Below are 25971 nucleotides of genomic sequence, written 5' to 3'. Positions count from 1 at the left end.
TGTTTCAAGTTTTTAAAGCTGCACAAAGTTTTTAAAGCTACACTTCTGGCTCCATGGAAATCATGAGCTTTTCAACTGATATAGTTATTTCTCATTAGGAGTAGAAGTCAAAAGCAATTTGACAACTATTTCAAACTTTCTTCATTTTGTATGTTGAAATTCACTGCATTTGATCTCTGTGTTTGTTTTATCAACTTTAACATCAAGAAGCCAAAACCAAGCCACCAGTAACTGGGCTTAGCTTGTTCCCTGTGCAGGCTTTTGCTAATTCCAAGAACCCTGATAGTACAACGATATGTACACTCATGCACAGTAGTCCCACTATAGAATGCATTATCTCAATATGTAGAGGGGGCAGAAAAAATTCATTGTTAAGAATTCCAGTTCCATTTAAATATTTCTCTTGAAAATCTCAAAAACTTGAGAGATTCCTTTTTCCCTTTACCCTAAAAGTTAACATTGAAAATTAAATAAAAAAAACATTCCCACTGTATTCTTATGCTGCTTGTATAGGCTTTAGGGAGGGTCAGGTCAGGTATTCAGGTAGAACTGAAGACATTCAACATTTCCTGATCTGTTCTTCATGGTAGTGCTAAGCAGTGTTACAACTTCTGTGTTTTGGTTTCTTGTCTTTGACATCCAACCTCTACTCCCAAAGAATACTGAAGGACTGTACAAATTTCTACTTCAATCACAGTCCACCCTGATGCGTACAAATCTGGCTTATGTAACATGAAGGAATGAGCTGAACTCAGCGTGGAGCTGTTTATGCGTTAGGATGCTTCATTAGCAAAATGAAGCAGTTACACTTTGGTCTCTGGGTTCAAATAAGGGAAAATTCTGTGAATTCGGCTTCAGGATAGGAAACTGGGAAACAACAGGAGGATCAATAAATAGAGAATTTTCTTAATGTGACTTTCGTAATTTTCTATGTTTCCAATAGAGATCTGGCCTTCATTTTCGACACACTGACAACACTGTGCAGTGGTTAAGAGCAATGGAGTCCATTGGTCTGCCCAAGGTAAGCCTTTAAATTTCAGCAAGGAAATTTAAATAAAATCATTGACTCAAATCATTGGCTCACTGAGATCCCCTTTCATTTGCCTGAGCATAAACAGTTCCTTATAGTAAGTCTATAGAGAAGGGGTAATTCAAAAAACAAATCTGAGGAAAAGGTAATGTGGAAAGCAGTGGGAGTGTCAGTGCTTTGTTGCTGCTGAGTGTGTGTGGGCTGAGGCAGGGGCACTAGCAGCGCTTGAGCTAGCTTAAACACTTGATATCTTACTGCTAAATGCAGTCTCTGGGGGGGCCTAGAAGGAACATGGTTTAAAACAGAAAACTTAAATATTTGCTTCCTTTAGGTTACCTCTTCGCATCGTGCCTCTTGCTGCCTCCTCCTCTTACTGTACGTGCCAGTTTCTCTGCTTCTACCCTGTTTCCAGACTGTTCTTGCACTCTTCAGTGCATCTGCGTGACTGTGCTGCTGCTCTTCTTCCTCCAGCTGCTTTCTTGGGTCACCTCTTATATTTACCTTCCTCCTTGTGGGTCTTCACTTGTCATCTCCCCCCTCTGCTGCTGTTTCTGGGCACCAGTGAGTCTGTTTTGGATGAAAATCCTTTAAGAAAGGGCTGTGTGCAAACACCTTTGCTGCCTGTTGGTGCGTTCTGGCAGCCACACACAGGCCAAGGTGAGCAGTTCCCCACCCCAGGGTGCCTGGGTGCCCACAGCCTGAGTGCTGCCTGAGGCTCTGTGCTCAGGCACACTGGGGATGCTCAGGCAGCTCCTTGAAGGGCTGAATGGACCAAGGGTCAGCTGCTGTGGGCAAGCTCTCTGCAGGTGCCCATAACAAAAAGGGCACTCATGACTGCCGTCAGAAATGCCAGAGAGGCGGGAAGGTGTCCTGCCCTTTCCAGGTCAGGTGGTTTTTTTCCAGTTGAGTCCTTCAGCCCTCTGTTCAACTGGCTGATTTCCACCCTGCCAACTCTCCTCTGAAAGATTGTGTTTCTGTCGCAAAGCATGGTCATGGCCAAAAGCTTTCCCAATTCTCCCTCACAAAGCTGTTTTGAGCAAATGATGAAGAGGGCACTGTGCTCCTGACTTACTCAGTCTGGTCCTATTAACCATGGGACAGTGCAGCCCCGAGTGACCAGCCAGGGCTGGAAGCATGCTGCCAACTCTCACGGTTAACTAAGTCTTTTTATTATATTTCTGTGGAGAAACAGTGTTTAGTGACTGGGACCAAGGCCAGGAACAAATTAGTGGTAGAACCAGAACTGGAACTTATGATGTGACTTCTTGGCTAAATTGCTTAATATTCCTCTCTCTAAATATCTTCCTTTGCAAATGATGTATTCACAAAATTAAGGGTGCTGGCAATTAGAATTATGCCTTTTTAAACCATACTTGATAGGTTCGGTTTGTAATGAGGCTTTGCAAATTGTAACTGCATTCCAGATTTTGCGTGTCTGTAGAGGACAAGCACTACTGGCTGGGCTTATGCCAAAGAACATTTTCTAAAAATCTTGTTGAAATGCTGCCTGCTCATCTTCCTTTTTTCCCCTCTTATTAAGTAGCTTTTATGCTTTATTTAGCTGCTCTTTATGAAAACTACTGATTAAGTTAAAATAACATCAGAAGAGATGTGACTCAGGGCTGTATAAAAGTGACAGCTGACATTCTGTAAATTTAAGGTATGGTTCTGCAGAGTAAATGTTTCTGCTCAGTCATAACTGTTCTCTTTTAAGTGTGTGCTCTTTGCTTTTTAGATCTTTTATCCAGAGACTACGGATGTCTATGATCGGAAAAACATCCCTAGGATGATATACTGCATTCACGCTCTAAGGTAACTGCTGACACCTATAAAAGTCAGAGTAACTGCCAAAGTTTGGAGTGTCAGTCTTGAAATGGTTTCAGCATAACCAGTGTATCAAAATCTGTCTGACTTTTCAAGTCCATTAGTTAGAAGTTGGAGACGAAAGTAGAATTTTGTCAGGTCTATTGGACAAATAACTTTCAAAACAGAAATTAAGGACTACTGAATTTAGCACATACATCCCTCTCTCAATAGTACACCCCCTTGCAAAATTAACATACAATTTCAAAACACATACTTCAACAGAAATCAAACAACTTAAGAGAAACATAGCAAAACATTAGTGAATGGAGCAGACATGCTGATCAGAGTGAAAATAATGGTGAACTGACATATTTCTGTCCCAAAACTGAAGCAACTAATTATTGTATTCTGTGGTAATTAATGTAAAAAATGATACATTCTCAAAGACTTCAAAATTCTGAGCAACTTGACTTTTAATGTAAAGTCAGAGGGGCCTTGACTACACCATTGAAAGTAGTGATTAAAGTGTTTTTGTGCTCTGCCTTAAGGATTTTCTTTATGTTTAGCACAAAAATATCTGCTCTGTGCTGTCTCTGGTGTGAGGGGCAGTGGTTTTGGCAGACAGCTCCACCCTCCTGTGGCTTCTCTAGTTAATTTCTTGCACATAGAGACCTTTCCCTTCAAATATTTTGGGCACTTTAATATTTCAAAGAACAGAATTAACTTGCACTCCAAACTTTTTTATCTGTTTCTAATGTTGTTCAAAGGCACATCAGCTGCTCCAGGGCTGTAAGGCAGAAACTATTCAATACATGCTTTATTGAAGCTTCTTTAGGGTTAATCCTTGAAACGATGTGCCCACTCTTGCAGTCTGGGATGTGCACTCACTCCCAGTAAACAGGACTTACTGTTTACTGCAATGCTCACTGTATTTGCTTAACCTGTCAGGTGTTCATACTTGACAGCCCAGTATATTTTTGCCATCTTTGACAAGAGAGTTGCCCCTTGAAATTATTGTACTTGGTGTACTATTAACTGGGAATTGGTACCAGGACTGTTTGAGGGTGTTCTTGCCTGTAACTTGGTAGTGCAGTCTGTTCTGACAGCAGGTGTCTTGTGCAAGCTTGAAGTGATTTCCTAAAGAGAATATGTGGGGCTACAGCCGAGCCAGGTCAGGCTGACTCAGGGGCTGTGTGCCCCCCTCTCCCCAGCTGTGTTATGGGCCACCTCAGATGTTTTGCAGGAGGTGCAAGAACACATTTAATTTTAATATTTGCTCTCTCATGTATAAAGGACATTATTAACTCTGGATTTGAATGCTACGTAAACAACAGCTCCATCAAATATTTTCTTAATATCTGCTTTATCATTGCAATGGCAATACCTCTTATCCTGAACTGAGGTTTACAGTGGATTGACCTATGGTAAAAATTTTCCTTTCTCTATCTTGGCATGCCCCAGGATTTATGCAGTACCAGAATTAGTCTGTGTTGTCTCAGCTTTCACTTCCAAGTTTGTCCTGTTTAAATTACTTTTTCTTGATGCATATCAACACAAAGCTCCAGCTCTGTATCTATGTACTTACTATGTTTTTGGGGTTTTTTTTAGTGCTATTATTTCAGAAATGGACTTTATATCAAATGTGTCATACCATACTGAAGGGGAATGGGCCTGGAATGCTTTTATTTATTATGCTTTCCCATGAGATTGTAGGCCCCTGTGCCTGTATCCTGTGCAGGATGTAAGAACAGAAGAAACAATGATTGAGCTTTATTTCCATACCTTAAATGGTAAAATGCATGCCAGAAGTCCTTCACTTTAATCTTTCAAATCAAATTTCAATCTCAGTCACACAATGTCACGCAAGCTACATTGGAAGCTGTTTGGGAAAGAATAGAATTAAGTGCAGCATGCTTTGCTTGGCCATCCGCGCTCCCAGGTGGATTGTCACAGTGGAATGCTGAGCTGTATCCGAAACCTATATTTGACATCTGAAATAATAGTATTTTGCAGGAAAAGTCATTGGCTGTTTATTGTTTTGCTGATCTTTTGCTGCTAGAAGGCCTGAAGATAGATGGGTACTCTAAGCATGATGGTTTAAATATAGTTTTAGGATATGTCCTGATTCAAGACTGAAATTAAGACCATTGCACTTAAAGCATGTGGGATGACTTGAGCTGTCAAATACAACACTGCTCTGGCCAGGAAGGAGCTACTTAGCAAACAATTTCTTATTATATTCCTGTTGAATGTAATAAGCTCATGCTTTTCTCTCACTGAAACATCAATACTTGAAGTATTGACTGGGCTAAAGGCCAGGAAAAATTAGTGGTAGAACTAGAACGTCTGCTTCTGACCTGAAAAATACTGTCCGGTTTATCTCGGCTGTTTGAGGGGCCTGGAAGGCCCGGAGGTGGCCTTGGGGCAGCCCGCGTATCAAAGGACGAGAAGAGGCTTCAGTTCTTCTTTCTGGTTTTATGTTTATTAATTGTTTATCTAAAAGATGTTCTTTCAGCCAGCAGAGATCTGCTCAGCAGTCAGCCATGGGCACACTGTCTCTGCCCTCCCGGGCAGCCACGTATCTTTATACCCTTTGCTACGTGTACAATATTTATCATTTTTCCCCAATACCATCTATTCTTATAACTCGGTGTACTCTTAGTAATAACCAATAGAAAGGTGCCACCGTGGCCAAAGAAGATGGAGGAGAGGAGGAAGAAGGAGGAGGACAGGACACACCCCAATTCCTCCATCTTACTCCTCTAAACCCCCCTCTACATAAATCCTAAACCTTGTGTCTCACCCTCTAATTAGCTAATCCCTTCACCATTCACCCGGTGAAGCCCTCATCCTTGTCGTCTCCTGTGTAGGGTTAAAGTCCAGCTACCAGACACTTCTGGCAACATTCCAGGAGTCCCGAGCCCCCTAAGCTGGTCTCGGAGGCTCAGCATCTCAGGACTGAGATCTTGAGATCCGACATCTCCCCCTTCTGTTTGCCCCAAGAAAACCTCTTTTACAATCCGATTCATGGCATCTGGGACGACATGGATGAGGACTAGGAAAGCTATTACAATATAAAATCCTAAACTATTAAAACATAAAATCCTACCCTTAAAATTCTTCTCCAAATGGGAGAAATGTCAAAGAAATCTACCCTTAAAATTCCTCTCCAAATGGGAGAAATGTCAAAGAAATCCTACCCTTAAAATTCCTCTCCAAATGGGAGAAATGTCAAAGAAATTTACCAGCTGATCAATATATGATCCTTTGTCAGTTTTCCCTATAATAGGTAAATTTACTCCATTGCCTATTGCAATTCAAGACCCCAAAGAGAAAACCTCCCAGTCTTTCGTTCTTATACAGAAATATTCAAGACCCCAAAGAGAAAAAAAACCCCCAGAGTCTTTCGTTTCTCTTGTTTCTCTTCTGAGTTGTCCTTTGCAGTCTGAGTCCCGACTTTTGTCTGAGTATTCGTTTCTTCTTATATCTTGTTGAGGAAAATCGTTGCATAGTTGCATCCGGCATGTTGTGCACTTCGGTCATTCCCCCACGAGTGGCGCTGTCACCGGGCTCCGTGGCTGGGACGACTGCATGAACACAACTGCCTCTTTGTTCCGCGATTGTTGCTGTTTGCAAGCTCACTCAGGGGTTACCTAGTTTTTGATTCAACTGACAATAGGGTTAGAAAACACACAAGCCTCCCCGGGAGGGGAGAGGCTTGGGACTCCGAGGGTTTTTACCAAAGGCACCAAGTCTGGAGAGGGCCCCTCCTCGCCTGAGACGTCACCGGGGGTCTGGCCCGCCCCCGCCCGCGCTCGGCGCATGCGTGCTTTCCGAGCTGCTCTCTGTCTCTCCTGAGGTAATTTTTCCTCTCCCTTTTTATTCCGCCTCTGAATTTTCCCCCTTCGGTCTGCCCCTGACTCTTGTCTCCTCCTCCTCCGACGCTGTGTGTGTGTGGCCTTTCGTCAGTGTGTGCGGCCGCCCCCGCCGGCACCCGCGCCCGCCGCGTTCGCATCGATCTGCGTCCCGGGTTTTTTGCGTCACAATCGCGCGCCCCCTGCGTCTCCCGGCAGCCTTTCTGGGATTGCGCAATTTTCCCCCATGCCGCTGCCCATGTCGGACGCCCCTGCTGCGCTGGCATGTGACTTCTGCCCCGGGTTCTTGCGAGTTTTGCCCGCCGCGCGCGTTTCTGCTACCTTGCCGGCCCCCGGGGCCGCTGCACCCCCCAGCCCTGAGCTTAGTAAAGCTGTATCTGAACACGCGTCTTTTGTTTTTTCTTCAACCGCGCTCCCCGCCTGCTCCGCCGCTGCCTGGCTGCCGCGAGAAAGCGCCTCCTCCGATCCCTTTTTCTCCCCCCCTGCTCTCTCCCCTCTGCTCCTGAGTCCTCCATGCTCTCTGGACTTTTTGGACGCTTTTTGGGAGTTTCCCAGGGTTTCTGGGTTTTGGGACCGGGTGTTTTAATAATATTTCTTGCTCTTTTTCTCCAAGAGCATTTTCCACTCGGCCTTTTAAGGCCAGAGCTAATAATTTTTTCCTGGAGCCTTGCTCCCCCCTCTCTTTCAGAGAGCCCCCCCCCCGGACGTCTGCTGCGTCTCGGGGTTATTTCTTCCTGGCCTTTTAAGGCCAGAGCTAATTTTTTCCGGAGTCTTGCATTGCTCCCCCCTCTTTTGAGGGCCCCCCCCGGACGTCTGCTGCGTCTTGGGGGTCTTCCTTCCTGGCCTTTTAAGGCCAGAACTAATTAATTTTTTCCCGTTGTTCCTGGGAAGGTGTGCCTCCCATGTTCTTATTTTCCAGGCTTTCTTACCGAATCTGTCGCCAGAGCAGTCTGGACGTCTCGATCTGTCCAGCAGATCACGAGAAGTGGTCCCAGGGCGCCTTCTGGTTCCAGTCCGGGCTGTTCTGCTACGAATTCTCTTCGGCAGAAACTGAGAGATGGAATTCTCAGTGACTGCTGGTTTTTTGCAGTCTGTTGGCTTTTTGTTTTCTTCTTCTCTCTCTTTTTCTTCAGGGCTTTGAGGGTGGTGGTGGTGCCCCCCCCCGAAAGGTTGTGGTGGTCAGAGCTCACCCAGTGGAAGCCAAATGTCCGGGCTATCTCACCCCGAAAGGTTGTGGTGGTTCTGGTCCGCCCAGGGAACGCCAAGTGTCCGGTTTATCTCGGCTGTTTGAGGGGCCTGGAAGGCCCGGAGGTGGCCTTGGGGCAGCCCGCGTATCGAAGGACGAGAAGAGGCTTCAGTTCTTCTTTCTGGTTTTATGTTTATTAATTGTTTATCTAAAAGATGTTCTTTCAGCCAGCAGAGATCTGCTCAGCAGTCAGCCATGGGCACACTGTCTCTGCCCTCCCGGGCAGCCACGTATCTTTATACCCTTTGCTACGTGTACAATATTTATCATTTTTCCCCAATACCATCTATTCTTATAACTCGGTGTACTCTTAGTAATAACCAATAGAAAGGTGCCACCGTGGCCAAAGAAGATGGAGGAGAGGAGGAAGAAGGAGGAGGACAGGACACACCCCAATTCCTCCATCTTACTCCTCTAAACCCCCCTCTACATAAATCCTAAACCTTGTGTCTCACCCTCTAATTAGCTAATCCCTTCACCATTCACCCGGTGAAGCCCTCATCCTTGTCGTCTCCTGTGTAGGGTTAAAGTCCAGCTACCAGACACTTCTGGCAACATTCCAGAAGTCCCGAGCCCCCTAAGCTGGTCTCGGAGGCTCAGCATCTCAGGACTGAGATCTTGAGATCCGACAAAATACAAAGGCATAGATTCCATTTCTTGCACCATTTTTTTGCTGAAAGCAGACTTGTGTTTATTTGTGCACTAAATGAGGTTAAGAACAGCTTCATTTAAATTAAGATGCTAAGTGATTCTTCTTCACAAATAGCAGTGCTTGGTGATATTTTTTCACTGAAAAATTTAGTTTTCAAATTATCTTTGTGAGAAGATCAGTGCTATATGTACAGAAATTATCTCTCTAGAAGCTGGACTGCTTCAAAGTATTGTTTTCCTAGGAAGCAGCAGAATAACAAGCATGCTGTAAAAGAAAAAACATGGATTTTCATGTCTATTTTTCACAGCATGTTATACATGGGCTAATCATAAAACAAGTCCTGGGAACATCTGCCTGATATGAGAGGCAGTTCTGTGTGGGTGATGCTTTCTATTGAAAGGAGTTTCACCTAGGAACTCCTCTTTCTCCTTTGTTTTCCCCTTGCTCCTGAGGAATTCAGTTTTCTTAACCACGGGGATCCTTGCTTTTGACTTTGTGTGTTTTCTGAGGTTCTAGTTACACAACAAAAGCATTAAGCAAGCTGTTTCAAGTGAAATTATAGGTTAATTCAGGGAAGTGTCTTTGTGTTCTCTGCAAGACTTGAAGAACATTTTCAGCACCATCTGGTGGTTAAGAAGTTTATCCAAACAAAGGAGTATAGGAAATACCACACATGGTTCAACATCCTTCTGGAAGTGCTGAACAGCAAAAGAAATATTCTTTAATGTTCACAGCACTCTTTTCTTGTATCTTTTTATTGTGGTGACCCAAAAAAGAGTCAGCACCATCAACTGCTGATTTCCATAACTTGTTTGTATGACACCCAGCATTTCAGACAGGATTGTGTCCCTGTCTCAAACTTGGAGCAAAATCTTTCTTCACTCAGAAAGACTGGAAGGCAGACCTGGGTAACAGACGAACCTGGTTCCTAACTATAGCCTTCTAAGGTCTATGTGCTTTTTCTTCCCCCCAAAACAGCTAATTTACATTTTAGCCAGATTTGAAATATAAGAATGGTATCAGCAATGGTTTTGAGAAGCTGTAAAGGCAGATTGACCTACCTGAGATGATTTGTTGTGTTCATCCAGATGGGGGCAGGACAGAGGAGTAGCTGTGGCAGCATGGAAGATAAATGAGTACTCCATGTGCTCCTACATTCGTAGTACAACAGCTACAAACTACGTGCTTTGAAATGTCATCCCATAATTTGCTAGTAGCAAAAAATCCCCTCTACAACAAAACACAGAAGGAATATATGCTTCTCTAGAAACAAAACCCCTAAAACACAAAGCACATTTGCAATGAATGATGTTGGGGTGAAGTAAGTTTCAAAAGAGGTGAAAAACAATCCTTTTGGAAGAACGTGTTATTTAAGTAACACATATTTTTACAACCTATCTTTTTTCATTCTTTCTTGCTTAACTCACTTGTTTATTGAATTTCACCGAAAAATTATAGAAACATCGGTCCTATGTAGATAAGTACATGCCTTGTGTTTCAAAGCTACTGACAAAATATGTATGTATTCAGCTGTTTTATTTCCAATATCATCCCAGAGCTCTAGAAATGAGTGAAGGTATTTTTCATGCTATGTTGAATTGAAAGTATTCTTGCATAGTGAATTAAATCAAGTTTCTTCGTTTTCCAAGAGTAAAATAGCTAATGACACAAATATATTGGGACGGTGTTGGGTGGACTTGCAAGTCATTGTTCCTGTACCCTTAGTAAGAAGGTGTCAGTGATTTATGTCTTCTTCTGTTAGTAATTACAGGGATGTAATTAATGCAAGTTAAACTAGAACATAGATCCAAAGATAGAAGCTGTGCTAAAATGCTTTCAGATCTTGATTTTCCCCCAGCACTAGCTTTTGTGAATCTTTACCTGTCTTTCACTGAGGCTTTCTTCTTGTTTATACATCCCCTGTGACCTGAGATACACTGATAGTGCCCCTCTCTCAGAGGTGCTTCTTGGAAATAAAAGATTTCTCTTTCTGTAAGATTTAAAAATACGGCATAAAGAAAACTGTATATCCTGTATTGCCACATGCAAGTCAAGGGTTAAAGGACAAGCTTCCATAAAAGTGCTTTTCTCTTGTACAAAAAGCAAGCTTCTCAACTACATGCAGAACTTTAAAGCCTAATTTTCTTTTTTGCAGTTTATATCTCTTCAAACTAGGACTAGCTCCACAGATCCAGGACCTTCTGGGAAAAGTAGACTTCACAGGTAAAAAAATGCTTATCTAATCATATATTAAATGGTTTTTTACACTGAAAATCTGCTGACATTGTACATATTTTCTATTATGGCCTCTCTCCTCTGACAACATTGTTATCAACACTGTTACAAATTAAACAGGCAGGAGGCTGCACAGGAGGGAGGGAGTTTTCATTGAATACTTGTCATGTCTTAAAAGTCCTTCAAAACGGGGAGGAAAACTGCTCAGAAGCCCTGGTCAGAAGCACTTTCAGAAACATTTTTTTAGGTATGATTATTCACAGTGAAATTGGCGTGCTTCTGTTCTGACAATATTTCCTTTTTGATTTTTTTGGTCTGAATAGAGGAAGAAATCAGCAACATGCGAAAGGAGCTAGAGAAATATGGTATCCAGATGCCATCTTTCAGTAAAATTGGTGGGATTCTGGCCAGTGAATTATCAGTGGATGAAGCTGCCTGTAAGTGTGACTCCTGTTCTCTACCAAATGCTTTGACAGAATGCTAACAACATATTTTCTGTGCTTTCATTCACTTATTTGCCACCTCTTAAGAGCTAGAAAGGAAAGCAAACAAGTTTTCACTACCACATTGCTTCATTGTTACAAGGCCTCTTCAAAATTTGCAGTCTGACGTTTTTTGGTATCTCCATTGACCCATAGGAAGTGCAACCAAAAGCAAAGATTTCTCACAATATTTTGATGATTTTGTTTTTTATGTTTAATGTTTTCTGCTAGGTAGCGCTCCTCTAGAATAATGAATCGGCCTCTGTGAGTGCCTCTGCACCATATGAACATGGTGCCTTCTCTGTGCCTCCTCTTTTTATTTTTTGCCTTTTGCAGTTTTCCTACAACACCCGAGCAGGTTGCTGTGAGGACAAGTCACTTTTGCAGACAGAGAACTCTCTCACCTATGGTGTTGTATGTTTGGAACTTGCCTCCCTGGGCAGCTCTCAGTCTGTCTGACCACGAGGTGTGACCCACTGCATGGCAGAACCCTGCTGGAGGGTAGGCTCTGCTGAATAATTAGGGTTCTTTTGAGCCTATCTTGAGCAGCTTCCGTTCAAAAACAGATTTTTTCCTGCTGCTCATGCCTATTCATGTGTAAGTCTTGGTGTTTTTCTCTATATCACTTTTTTTTTTTGTGTGGGAAACGAAGTGATACATTACCAAAACAAATTGCTTGAGTTTAAATTATATGAAATCAAGTGCATTCCCTTAAATCAACACTAGAGCTCTAGTTATTTTAAGATCCTAGTCTTTTCAGAAGAGTAAACTGAGGAACAGAAGGGTTATCTTTGCTGCTTTATTCACCCCTGCAAAGTGGCAAGCTGATTCATGATATTACTTAGTGTGCTGAAATTTTCAGAGCCTAACTTAAAACACACTTGATGTTGACTCACATTGTCTGTGTTGTATATTTTGAAACCTGCTTAATGTGTGCATGCTTCACCAAAGCTAGATATTAAAATGCTGCTTTTTAAAGTGGCGGAAGTTTTTTAGCAATTTTTAGATATTTAGTGACTACCAAGCACTTTTTCAGGGAGCTCCCTCCACTGAAGATGAAAGGGCTTCCTCCCCTGAAGATGAAACATCCTTCACTGAAAGCCTTGTTATAGTGTAGAGGGCTTCCTTGAACTTGTGAAGTGTTTTCAATCTTAGAAAAGCAGGGTTTCCTGAGGCTGGTTCTGTCCCTCTGAGCAAGGATTGTACTGTAGATAACATGCTCTGCCCCATGACAGGAAACATCTGCTATGGGAACCCTCACACACTAGGGAGGCTGGATAATGGAGATCCTGCCAAAGGAAGGGGTCTACCGTCCTTCTTCCTAAGTGGAGTATGCAAAAGGAGATAGAAAAGTGGAACAACTGCTGATGATTCCATCTCTGCTGCCAGCAATAGTATAAATCATCATGGGAAGACTAAGTTGAGGTGCTTTCACAGAGAGCTCATTCTGCAAGGAAACCTCTCTCTTATTCCAAGCTTCCAGCCTGCTCTTTCAAGTCCAGTCAGGCTTCTCATTGTTTCTCCTGGTAGGTGGTTCACATCTACCAACATCTGTTTGATTCTCTCCTAATCTTGAACATATCTTTTGACTGTTTTTTGCTAGCTCCATTTAGGTTACTGATGTTTGGGTCATATATGTGTCTAAGGACAGTTTTCTTAGTCCCTGGAGTGGATTTGGATGTACACAGAATCACAGAATGCTTCAAGCAGGCAGGGACTCCTGTGGACAATTGAGTCCAAGTTTCTGATCTGCATAGGATTACCTGAAACTAAGCCATACAGCTAAGAGCGTTGTCTGGATGCTCCTTGGACTCTGTCATGTTTGATGCCGTGACCGTTTCCCTGGGGAGCCTGTTCCAGCGATTACTGCTCCCCCCGATGAAAAACCTTTTCCTCCTGTTCAATGTGAACTTTGTCTTTTCACAAAGTTCAGTGACAAATGAAACCAGTGTGCTTCTCTGCTTGTATCTCCTCCACCATACTAGCTGCTAAGTCAGCCCTAAGCAATGGATTATCCACCAACAGCTATGCAAGTTCCAGTAGCTGCCGTCTCTGGTGTATAACTTCACTTCATCCTTCATTTGCCCCTGCTGAGTGTTCAGTGATATGATCTTTTGTCTGACTTCCCTAAAGTTGTACAGTCTTTTTTTTCTTAAAACCTCAAATTTGAAGCATCTCTGCTTTCCTTCATAAAGTGAGAGAAATTAAAGTCTTTTGGATTCAGATATTTAGACCTACAGTTAAACTTAATCCAAATAAGCTCTTTTTACTGCATTCTTCTCTCCACTTTAGCAGCACAATGCAGGGCCAAGTAGAAAGTAAGTATTGACAAAGTAAGGAAAGATAGTCATTGTGTTTTCCCTTCACACATTTCCTTGGTGGCATGTAAGTAAATCCTAGGCAAGCTGCTGTGCTGATAAATAGGGAGCTGCAATGTTCCTCCTTTGGGATATGATCTAGATACACAGTTTTCAGAAATTTTACATTTTGTGTAGTAAAGTCTGTAAAATATTTGAGATTAATGTGCCACCAGACAGGCACTGGGGGTCCCTTTGTGGCATGAAGGCCCAGATATAAAGTGCAGCTCTAGTGCAAGTCCTTCATACAGACTGATCTTAGGGCCAAATCTGTTCAGGGACTAACTGGGAGGGGTATGTTAGCTACAAATCTACATCTAATTCAGCTATAAGTGGTTTTGAATTTGTACACTCACGTAAATTTACTGTGTGAAAAAGCATGAGATTTTGTGACCCTTAAATTCTTGGAGTCAACTATTTGTTTAGTAGATGAAGTTTTTTATTTCTCAAAGGAAAGGCTTAACATTTAAGCTGATCAGTGTCTGTGATGAGTCCTATGGCACTCTTTTCCCTTTTCCTGTGTTTTGAGGACCCTGCAAAGCCTTCTGGATGTTTTTTTGCCTCTGTTTGAGCTCTGCTGTCTTGTGGCTTTGCAGGTGACAGGAGGAGGGACAATTATATCAGTGTCTCATGTGCCTGGGGGTCATGGAGATCTTGATGTGCAAAGATCCATCTCAGGGAGGCTCAAATGTGATGTGCAGGGCTGCATCTTGCCTGTGGAGGAAGGGTCTTAAATGTGTTTTTCCAGAGGATAAGTTTAATGGAGCTTCAATTTCCTTATTTTTGCGCAGCATCTCTCAGATATAGTCAGTATATATTTCTATTATATATATTTATTTATATATATTTAGTAAATAAATATATATTTATTTAAATATAATATATTTAGACAGTACTCTTATATGGAGCCACACAGCTTTAAGATAAAAACTACCAAAAATAAAAATATTTTCAATTCCTACATGTAATTACCTTCTAAATAAAATACGACTTGAATGATAAAATATCAATCATGTTTTATTTTCTGTCAGTAAAATATTAACCATATCATGGTTTAACCTCAGCCAGCAGCCAAGCCCCACACAGTCCCTCACTCACTCCCCAACCAAGATCAGACGGGTAAAAGCTGGAGAACTCATGGGCTAAGAAAAAGACAGTTTGACAGGAAATGCAAAGGCCACACACACAAACAAAACAAACCAAAGAATTAATTCAGTGCTTCCTATGAGCAGGCAGGTGTTCAGCCATCTCCAGGAGAGCCAGGCCTCATCACATGTGATAGTGACTTGGGAGGGCACACTCCATTACTGCAAATGTCTCCCTCTTCCTTCTCCTCCCCTCTTTATACCCTGAGCTTGGTGCCACATGGTCTGGAATATCCCTTTGGTCAGTTTGGGTCACCTGTCCTGGCTCTGTCTCCTCCCAGCCTGCCAAGCACCCCCAGTCCCACCCCAGTGTGGATGCACCAAAAGCAGAAAAGGCCTTGGCTCTGGGCAAGCCCTGCTCAGCAATAACAAAAACATCTCTGTATTATCAACTCTGTGTTCAGCACAAATCCACACAGCCCCATAGCAGCCACTGTGAGGAAAATTAACTCTACCCCAGATGAAACCAGCACCCCCCTGTTCGGGGGAAGGGCGAACATGGAACAGACAGCAATGTGCCACCTTTGAGTAAACACAAAGCTCTGCAGTCTAAAGGAAAAATGGTGTGGAATGTTCAAATCTGTAAATTATTGAACATAAATCCAACACTCCTTTCAAATAAATCAGAAGAAACAGTGACAGCTTTGACTTTTTTTGCTTCCTGAAGTTTAGGACTGTGCTTTCAATTTTAGTGCATGCAGCTGTAATAGCAATCAACGAAGCTGTGGAGAAGGGAATAGCCGAGCAAACCATCGTGACCCTGAGGAATCCAAATGCAATGTTGCTCAACGTGGATGAGGAACTGGCGCAGGACTATCAGAATGAGCTCTTTGATGCTAAAAGGAAGAAAGAATCAAATGCAAGACTCAAGGTAGTGGTGTTTTATTTGTACTCCTAGTACATGTTCTTCTTCATGTTTCTTGTCATGCTATAGCATTATTATTGCTCTAAAAATTAACTTAATTTTAAAAACTATTACAATTGGGAAGAAACCTCCACTTTTAAGATTACTAAGAGAAATAATGGTAATGAAATAAGCTAAAAGCCAATTTTATAAGAATATGATTGCTGTGAGTATGATGCAGCTTAACTTTGCCCAAAGGCTAAATATACCAGAAGACTAAATAGTAAAAAAACCTAGTTTTCTTCTGTTAATTGCTTTAGGAAAAACAAATCTACTGCTCAAAAAGTTGTAAACACAATAATACCCTTCTTTGAGTATAAAGAATAACTTCTGCCACAGATATTTAATGCGAAATTATTTGCTGTGTTCTTTTACCTGAGAGCTAATGGTCTCTATGACAAAATGCCAATTTCCTCAGTTCACTTAGTCAACAAATTGCTTTACAAATGCATTCAGCAAATGCTTCAGCTGATGCAGTTTTAATGACTTTGGCTAATAGCTTTTCTCTCTGCAAACTGTTTTGTGTGAATTAGCAACAATTTTGTTTTCTTAGAATGGCACAATTTCTGATGAAGAGAGAGATGTCTACGAGGAATTGCTGACACAAGCTGAGATTCAAGGCAACATCAATAAAATAAACAGTAAGCTATTCTGGATCCTCGTGGAAGTGTGCACAAAATATGTCATCTCCCAGATTCCAGCGGAACACAACTAGAGTCCACCTGAACAAACAAAATATTTCTTTGGAAACTTGTAAAATATGCACAAGTGGCTAATATCTGTCTACAACTGTTTTTGTCATGCTATTCCTTCTCTACTAATCTTTGCGGGGGGGAGGGGCTAATTTCTGTTTGTGGTTTTTGCTGTAAGGATTCCTCAGTTCAGAATCAAATAATTTATTGCCTGCTCTGTTTCTTTATGTTCTTTTTGTGTGCAGTATACTGTAAATTTTGACCCCCTCTTCTATATAGACCCAAAATTAATTCATAGACTTTTGCTTAGCTGTGGTTGAACTGCTTCCACCCAGGCTCACACAGAGCCAGACTCCCTTTGTAGGATTGGACATGAAAGAGGTAATTCTCTGCTAGATAAAGATTGCCACCCTAGCTGGCTTTTACAAAAAGTGAGATGCTGACAGCAATGGACTTCTTTTCCCTAGGAAAGCTGTATTTGCTGTTTATAGGCATTGTTTTCCTTTCAGTTCACATAGCTTTAGTCCAAGTGAATGAGGCTATTGACCGGCAAGATGAAGGGGCACTGATGGCAGGCTTGAACCACCCTGCTCTGAGCCTACTTGAAGTTCTGCCGCAAAATTCCTCATGGTACCTATTGCAATTGTGTGAGTCTAAAGAACAGAAAATGCAGGTAATCTAATTGAACAGGTACTACATGTCAGTTTGCACTTTTTTAGCTGGTTTTAATCCAGAGAGAAATTGTCTTTACTCGGCCTTTCTGCATCATTTATGAAAAGTTTTATAAAGATTTGGGAATAATTGATGTATTAATCAACACCAAAGAGCTGCATTTGCTCTAAAGAGCATGGTATCCTTCTGAGTATTTACTAACTAAGATATAAGAAGAAAATTTAAGGCATAACATGCAGCCCTAATATTTTGTTTCCAAATTGAGTTATAACTTGAGTACAAATAAAAGTAATATTGAATCATTAACATTAAAATAAAGTGCCAATTAGGTTTTAAGGAGAAAATCCATTAATTTAAGTAAGATGAAAATCACAGGAGATGATTAATGCTGTGTTTACTGAGCCTTGTATTTGACGCACAGGTGATAGTACAATCAAATTCCAGTGTACCATCACCAGACTTTATCCCTTATCTCCCATAAAACAAAAGCATAATCAAACCTTGTTTTTCTGATCTGTTAGATAGCAGGCATTCCAAATATGCTCGACAAAAGTGAAATACAGAAAGAAGTTAGTGTTGCCAATGTGGAAGCTGAGGCTCACAAGCTTAGTGAGTAACTGTTTTAATACTCTTTACCATCACCATTTAATTATGTTAAGATAATTGAGTCCACCATTTCTTGCACGTAAATAAGGTTTCTCAAACTGAAACCATATGCGTTGCATTTTACACTCGTAATCTTTCTTCTTAGTGTCACAATTGCCAAGTCACCAATCTGTGCTCTGTTGGAAGTACTCTTATTGAGTGTATATGAACTCTTATTGAGATGAGATTTGAGCTACTGGCAATCACAGCAGCAACAAACTGAAAACTTGATGGCTTGAACAAATATTTATCAGTGCAGTATTAATTCTCATTTGGGAGCAATGACCATACTTGTAGAATTAAGATGGAGGAATATTTTTCACATTGCAGGGAAAAAATGTTCTCACTTTTAGACCCATGTTATCTAAATCTAACCTATTCTTAGTCTGTTAAGAATGCCACACAACAGAAGTAAAAAATATATAGTTAAAGGGGATCTAAATTTGCAGTGCATGTGTTGCTGCTTTTGACTGGAAACTTCTTTGCTAGGAAGTTAACCTTTGGTTGATCTGCTGTCATTTCATACTGCATTTGGGCATGGCTGTTTTGTCTCTGGTACTGTATTCAATGCTTTGAAATCCAGGCTGATTGCTTTTGTGATGCACCTCAAAGGCTGTATTCTGAGATCAGCTTCAGATAGAAGACAAATTTGACTTTATACCTTAAATGTTAGCCTGTTTCAGATTAATTAGCCATGGTGAAGAGTACTTTTTCTGAAAGAGTTACCTCTTGATAAAGGGAAGATGATGATGTGATGTGTGGAAAGCATTAACAGCAATCTGGAGAGTAACTTAGTTCTTCTGTTTGGCTCGAGAAGAAAAAAATTAGTGGCTTTCATTATAGGACTGTGAGCAATGTAAAATATGTTTTGCAATTTGCATGCTGGGTTTCAAAACTAGAAGTCAGTAGCTTGGTTATTGGCTGCAGAACTAGTCTAGTCCATTTGTGGACCTCGACTCCTTTCCTCTTTACTTTTTTCTTTAAAAAAGCATGAATGCATGCTGTAGCTGTGAGAGCCTTTCCTGGTTTCTAACTTTAGGAATAGCCAATAGAGACAGTCTTCAGGGACAACGTGGCCCCATATGACTATGCTTCAGAGAAAATTACACGAGAGGTGAGGGGCTTTTTTAGGTGAGCCTGGCCAGAAGGTTTTCAAAGACTTTATTTTGTATAATAAGCTCTGAGTGTTGCTGTATGCATGAACTGTGAATGGTATGCTCTGTACAAGAAATCTTGTATCAGATTTGGGCAATCAGTGCTAACTAAAAATGTTCCCTGGGTAACAGTACACAGAAAAGCCATGTGATAAGGTAGAGCAGTGGGGCTTATTGATGGAAAAGGCATTTGCATAATTGCTATTCTTCAACTAGGCACATGTGCTCTAACCTTCAAGGTTGCTTCCCTTTCTGCCAGACCAGAGTGGTGCCTTGTACAGTGTGTTCCTGGGTGTGTCCTGGCCTGGCTTTCTTCCAAGATGGCTCCTCCAGGTGTGCAATTATGCTGGCAGTGACTAAGCTGAGGGATGTTGTAATGCTTCTGCAGCTGCCCAAGTGGGGAGCGTTTTTCAGCATTTTTCTGCTGGGCTTCAAACCCCTGACAAAGTCAGTCCGGCAAACAGCAAAACAGGCAAATTGTTGAGGTACTGATAAGGTTTACACTCATACCCTCACATTCCTCTATTTGCCTGTTTAAATTAAAATCTGGGCTGTAGCAAAGGGATTCATTTCTAGGGGCAGCGCCTGTAAGGACTGGTCTTCCACACTGGCAGAAAAGCAAACAGGTGTTGGCATGTAGAGGAAGCTCTAGAAACCATAGCATGTGGTTTTTCATCTGTTCAGCTACTAATTTTCTGGCAGAATATCCCACCCCTCTAATACATTTGGCTGATTTCCACCAGGCCTCCTGAAGTGGATACTAATAATGCTGTTGGTGCTTCAGGTACTGGCCTGTTTTAGCTAGCTCAATTAGATCCTGCCAAAGGAAAAGGTGAGAGAGGAAATGTGGTGCAGAAGGAAGGGAGCATTTGGGGTGAAGCAAAACTGAGTTGCTGGAGCTGACATACACAGCAGTACCTGCTGCAAGCACACCCAGGAGGAGTTTGATCTTTCTCTGTACTAGGGTGCAGTCAGCTCCTTGTTTTGTGTTAGACGTGCAATAGTAGTCTCTCATTTCTAAAAGTCCAGAAATTTTAAAGTCCTCCAGTCCTTTATTTGCTCGGTACCTTTGAACAGAGACAGTTTTTGCAACATTCAGCAGTCATATCATTTCACAAAAATATTTTTTTTTTCTCTTATGACAGAAAATTATATTCTTTGAAATAACCTAGTTGTCATCTACATAGCATGAAGAGCAAACAGCATATGAAGATTAATAAGCTTTTTTTCCCTGCTATTCTTTAGAACTTATAGCGGTTGACAATATCAATACAGCAATTCGTAACTGTGATCCTAGTAAAACACTGGTTGCACTGATGAAACCTGAGGCACAGCTGCCTGTTGTTCACTCATTTGCTGCTGCTGTCTATCAGACTGAGCTGTTCAACCTCCAACAACAGAATGCTGTGGTAAGAGTGAAAAGCTTACAACCTGCTCGTTGATGTTGTGTAGCCAGACCATGAAAGAGCACAAACATAGCATGTTGTTGTGTAAAATCAGACATAATTCTCTTGCCATGGTGTTATGTATTGCATGAATCATTTTGGTTGAAAAGGCAGTATTTAATTGCATAGTTTGTTTCTTGCCACACTTCAGTCTGGCTGAGCTCTTGTGTTGCAACAAATCAACTGACTTTTTTTAATTGTTGCATGCTCTTAATGAGGACTAACTCTGGTTTATATATTGTGTAGAAAAGTAATCCCCTGTTATGAATAGGATCAGAAGAGATGAGAATGTGGGGCAAAAGAAGGAAAGGCAGACTGGATGGAACATAGAAACCCACTGAGCTCCACCACTGCTGTTGTGTCAGTCTGGCATGCCTGTGACCAGGACACTTTCCAGGCTTCTTAGATCAAACCCATCTCCTTGATGGTATCTAGAGTGTGTAACTCAAATCTGTTACACTGCTTATTTAGCTTCCTGACTGCAGTACATTATTGTCCTACAGAACTACCTGGCACATGATGAACTGTCTATTGCAGTAGAAATGTTGTCAGCTGTTGTGTTGCTAAACCAGACCTTGGAAAATAAGGACATCCTAATGATAAAAAATCATCTCAGAAACCCATGCCTTGGCTTCAATAATATGGAAGAGGAAAACTTGCAACGGTAAAGGTTCATTTTGTCTTGTCTGATGAGACTTGGCAACTTCTGAAAAAAACAGTAGGCTTTTTTTTTGGGTGGGCTGTCCTGTGTTGTGGCTGTGAAGTTGAAAGAGCTGCAAGGTAAACATCTGTGGATTAAATTGATAAGGAAGAGTGTGACAATTGCTGTACCAGTTGAATCTAAACATAAGTAACAACAGCCTTGAAGGCTGTAGACGTGTGAGTTGTAGGGAAAATGTCCCCAGAAAGCAAACATGAAGATCTTACAAGGATTTTTGCAGACACTAAAACGTGAAACAACTGTAGCTGGAAACTGTTAATCACTAACCATCCTGCAGTTCTGAAAGATGGTCTTTGGAATGAGATAGTGTTTAATGCCTCAGGGTCCAGTTGATCTCTTGAGCCATGGCCAAGCCCTTTTTTGCTTGCTGAATGAGTGAATAAAATGCTGTGGCATGCACCTATATTCAAGATTACATTATAGCCTTCACTTGGCTGCCAGCTGCTTGCCCTCCCACTTGCCTGACTTATCACGGGTGTGCTGTTACTGCAGTTGCTCTCTTGACTATCAGTAAAAAATCAGGCAGCACAAGAGACCTGTGCCCCCAGCATGCAAGGGAGAGCATGGAAATGTGGACCAGTTCCTGTCTCTTGGCACAGGCGGTGGAAGCTGAAGATCTTCACTAGGCTGTCTGGGGACACAAATCTGGGTGTCTCAAAGCCAGAAGGAAGGCAGTCAGATTAGGATTAAGAGGCCAGTGTTTTGGTGAGAGAGAGAGGAATGACATAAAATGGAGCAAAACTAATCTGCTACTTTGCCTCCGCTGATGTAAGGCAGTGCTTGTGAGCAAGAGAAGCAATGTTAGAAATATACAGGAATGGCCACAAAGTGTCCCAAGTGCAGCATTTCTGGTAATGTTACTGACCCAATCTTTATATTACACCGTCAGTGAGCACAGATCAAGCAGGTAGGAATTAGCTGGACTTGGCAACTAAATAAATTTTTATTATGCCATTATGTTAACCTGTGCTGCCAACCCTACATTGAATATCGCAGGAAGCTTTGACTTGCACAGTACCAGAAGAGATAGAGTAGAACTAGAAAAATTTCATTGAAGAAGATGCTGTCCAATGGCTTTCTATCAGAAGAGATGGACTTGTTTGGATTGTGTTTTCTTGAAGAGAGACTTTAGGGGAAATATGTCTCCAAAACTGTGAATGTTGTGAAGAAGGTTACTGGAATCAGTTACTAGAATCAGATTCTAGTAGCTCTAGTCGTTTGGGGATTTTTGAGAATTTAATAAAGTAAATATTGTACCTATCAAATATAAAGTTTAATTGTTTTTTAAAAAGCTGTCATCTCACAAAACCCATAGTAGGGCTAATTCCTCAATAATTCATAGGATTTTAAAATAGAGCAGGTAAATTAATGGAGTGTAGACTTGTTTGCAACAATTAAAGTGATACACAGTCTCCAGCTCCAGAAACCCTTAAACACAGGCTACTAGATCCTGGAAAGACAAATCAGATTAGGAAATTATGAATCTCTCCTATTTTTTGATTTTCTGCCAGGCATTCATTCCTCAGGCTTCTGATGGACATAGATGATACGGATTTTATCTGAGATACTGTAGTAGTTCTATGCTTGATTTGGGAATACAAGAATTATTTAACTTATATACATGTGAATTTGCACTACTGTGAAGTAGTGCAAGTGTTGAGTACTGTGAAGCTCATCTGATTGGTGAGCTTTCTAGGAAATGTAGACACAGGCTACAGAGTCTGTGCTTGGATGATCTTGAGCTGTGGGAAGAGTGGCATAATTTTTTTTTAGTCCCTTGCCCATGGTTCATCATCTTCCTCATGGAGATAGCAGGAGATGCTACTACCTGGTACTACTCACTGAAATTCTGGTCTTTGAATTAGTGTCAAGAAGGCAACAGTAGCTTTCTAGAGCAAGAAGCTGACTAATTTCCCCCACATTTATCTGTTGCACCACATAGCAAGTTGTATGTATTGCCATCATGCCATAGAATCAAGAAAAGTTCTCTGAATTACAGGGCCATTTCTTCAGATCCTGAATTGCATGTGTAGAACAGGCAGCTTGCTTGTCTGTATAATTTCTGCCAAGAGCTGAGTTTGTCTGAAATTGCATCATTGGAAAAAAAATACTAGTCACTTAATGATGGATGATACATCTGACTAATTCTTTATGGCACTTTATCTTATATATGAAATACACTTATGTATTTTATATCTTCTTATAGTTATGCTGATACACTATTGTCTATTAAGTCAGAGGCTTCATCTCAAGGCCAAGATTATTTAAGCTGGAATGATATCCAGAACTGCATTGACATGGTTAATATGCAAATTCAAGAAGAAAATGAAAGTAAGTAATTCTTCCTCCACATTGCCTGCAGAGATCATAGTCAGGTCTTTGGTATGTAAATTTATGAACTGAGTGGCCTCCTTCAGACACTCCTGAAAAGAGAAGAGCATTTAAAATTTTTGAAAACCTGATGATCTTTGACTGCTCTTGAAATATTCCTGTTTGTTTCAGACAACTGAAGGATATCACAGGGTGCCTGCCTTCTGCACTGTTAAAAATGCTGTTGTTCTGCCTGCTTGGCAGTATCTTCCAGCACTGGATGGTCTCACTGTGGGGATTTTTCAGTTGTAAGCAAAGAGCATATTGGGAGATAGGGGAGGAAATTACAAGCGGTGTTCCATTGAAAAGTGTGTTTTAATGTGTAAATGATTCCAAGTGATTGTTATTCACAATGGAGTCAGTAAGCAGTTAGACAATGCAAATATCTGTCTTGCTCTCCTTTTGGGTAACTTGATTTTCTGTCAGACAAGTAGATTCTTATGCCCATGTGTTCTCAAGTGAATGGATTTAGAGTTTATTTTTGAAGTTGAAGGTAACTGTTTTGCCATAAGAGGGTGGTGTTATATTAAATGTGATAGCTGGTTATTTGGACCTCAAAAAAGCTAAAGCACCAAATTCTTCCACTGTATGTAGAAATTTGAGGCTATCAAGTTATGCCAAATTTGCTGGAGCAGGAAGAGGCAGCTTTCAGACTGCCTGCCCATTTTGGAAGCAGTGTCAGTGCACTTTGAGAGCCTTTGTAAGACACAGGCTGCTCCTGCCCTTCCGACTGTCATTAGTGTCCTTCATGCTGCTGCTTCATACTGGTGAGGGAAATTTTATATTGCAGAATTTCTAAAACTGGCTGGATAATTGCTTCCTAAATCTAGTCCAGGGGCTGCCATGGATCCTTACAGCTTACTTGCCCTGTGTACACTCTGACAAGGTGGGGTGCTGGGCAGTTTGACTGGCAGTCACTTTTTCGTCTGAACCTCTGCACTTGTTAGGAGTTGGAAGAGACCTTGCAGCAGCAGTGAAAGTCTTCAGTAACAAAATAGCTGGTCTTGCTCTCAGTGACGCTGACCTCTGCCTGGGAATGTTTAGAGAGGGCACATGGGCAGAGAGAAGAGGAAAAAGAGAAGCCTCTGTTTCTTTAAGCAAGTCCCATATCTGCATAGTCCCTCTTTTGGACCACCTTGGAAAAATTGCTCATTCCCCAAGCCTTATGATGACCGGGATCTGTGACCTCACCAGGTGGGTCTGGTGGGTCTAGAGACACTTGCTGAGGGACGATCCCCTGGGAGCAGGGATGTCATCCCTCACAGGTGATGGTGAAACCCTTGACTGATGCCTTTCTGTGGTTCCCTTTAGGGAATAAAAGCAATGCATTTCAGTACTGTTTAGGGGCAGGAGGAAATGGATTTGAAACTGCTGGGCCCAGTCTGAAGAAAATGAGTTAAGGTTTTACTAAATGCATTTGGCCTTACTTCCTGACTGAAGTACTGAGTGCCACTGGTCAGCATTGTTAGATTGGCCATTTCCAGAGAAATTACAAGCAATGAGGTTAAGTTGCTGTGTAACGCTGTAGCTGGAAGTGCAGTATATATGTATTTGTCCAAATCAGGGTTTCAACTAATGTAGTCTGAAATCACTTGAAAATAAAACTTACATCACTGTGAGCCAGTATGTTAAACATACAAATATGTGACACCTAATTTTTTCTTAAGCTTCATGTAGGTGCTTCTCCCCAGAAAATAGAAATATCTGTTTTCCCTTTTTAGCTAAGGATAATTTTGATTTTTAGGAAGAGTTTGATCCAAGTAAATCAATAACTGTGATAGGAAGGAAAGTTGTATAGCATCAAATAAATATAACAACAAAAATAATTTAAAATCAGCTGCCATTGCTGCCTCTGCTTCTTGTTTTGTGATTTTTCTGTTCTTCATGTTACTGCTTTGTTTGTGTGTGACATCCGAAAAGTTGCAACTTTCTTTGATAAGTGCATCTTAAATAACTTTTCTGTTTCACAGGAATCATTGCAATCGGACACATTAATGAAGCAGTTGACCAAGGAAATCCTGATAAAACTCTAGAAGCCCTGCTATTGCCCACAGCCAAGCTGCAAGATGTGAGACCAGTAAATGCAAGGCATTATCAGGATGTTTTGCACTATGCCAAAGCACAAAAATGCAAGGTTAGAATTTTTACTCTTGTTCTGTGTGAGAAGTGAAATGTCAATTCCTTTCACTAGCTTCTGTGTCCCTGTCCTGGTCTCCTGATATTTGCATTGTCTTTGCCCAGTGAGATTGTAAATAAGCCAGTGACAACAAACTGGCACTAAGTAATTTTGCACTATAACTTATTCTTACAGGCAAAATGGATTAATTCTTAATGTATTAAAATTAAGGCATTTTCTGCATATGTCGTGCTACTGCTGTAATCTCATTTTAATTCTACTAGGTTGCTGCAGCTATTACAAAATGTGGGCAGCAGCAATTCTCAGTTAGGAATTTGTACAAGGATACAGTTACAGGACAGTGTCAGGCAATATGGATGGAAAGTGAGGTTTTGCCAGAAAGAAGTCACAACTGTGGTGTTAT

At 41.3% G+C, this 25971-nt stretch overlaps 1 protein-coding gene across 5 annotated transcripts in view; it reads left to right on the top strand.

Moving 5' to 3' along the window:
- The window catches only part of IQGAP2 (IQ motif containing GTPase activating protein 2), a 126373-nt gene that overhangs the window by 64443 nt on the left and 35959 nt on the right, over positions 1–25971 (top strand). Inside the window, exons 4-15 of one of the 5 annotated variants that reach the window (XM_064736010.1) lie at positions 944–1021; positions 2766–2842; positions 10765–10832; positions 11168–11281; positions 15521–15699; positions 16286–16373; positions 16934–17097; positions 17618–17705; positions 20141–20304; positions 20844–21004; positions 23268–23392; positions 25402–25565. In XM_064736010.1, the coding sequence (XP_064592080.1) occupies positions 944–1021; positions 2766–2842; positions 10765–10832; positions 11168–11281; positions 15521–15699; positions 16286–16373; positions 16934–17097; positions 17618–17705; positions 20141–20304; positions 20844–21004; positions 23268–23392; positions 25402–25565 (1470 nt within the window). Of the gene's footprint in view, positions 1–943; positions 1022–2765; positions 2843–10764; positions 10833–11167; positions 11282–15520; positions 15703–16285; positions 16374–16933; positions 17098–17617; positions 17706–20140; positions 20305–20843; positions 21005–23267; positions 23393–25401; positions 25566–25971 lie in introns of all 5 variants that reach the window. The other 4 variants (XM_064736008.1, XM_064736012.1, XM_064736011.1 and 1 more) reach the window with 4 other exon arrangements.

The sequence above is a fragment of the Zonotrichia leucophrys genome, chromosome Z, assembly GCF_028769735.1.
Source record: "Zonotrichia leucophrys gambelii isolate GWCS_2022_RI chromosome Z, RI_Zleu_2.0, whole genome shotgun sequence".
Taxonomy (NCBI): domain Eukaryota; kingdom Metazoa; phylum Chordata; class Aves; order Passeriformes; family Passerellidae; genus Zonotrichia; species Zonotrichia leucophrys.
The sequence above is the reverse complement of the archived record's forward strand: the minus strand, read 5'-3'. Positions and strand labels throughout refer to the sequence as shown.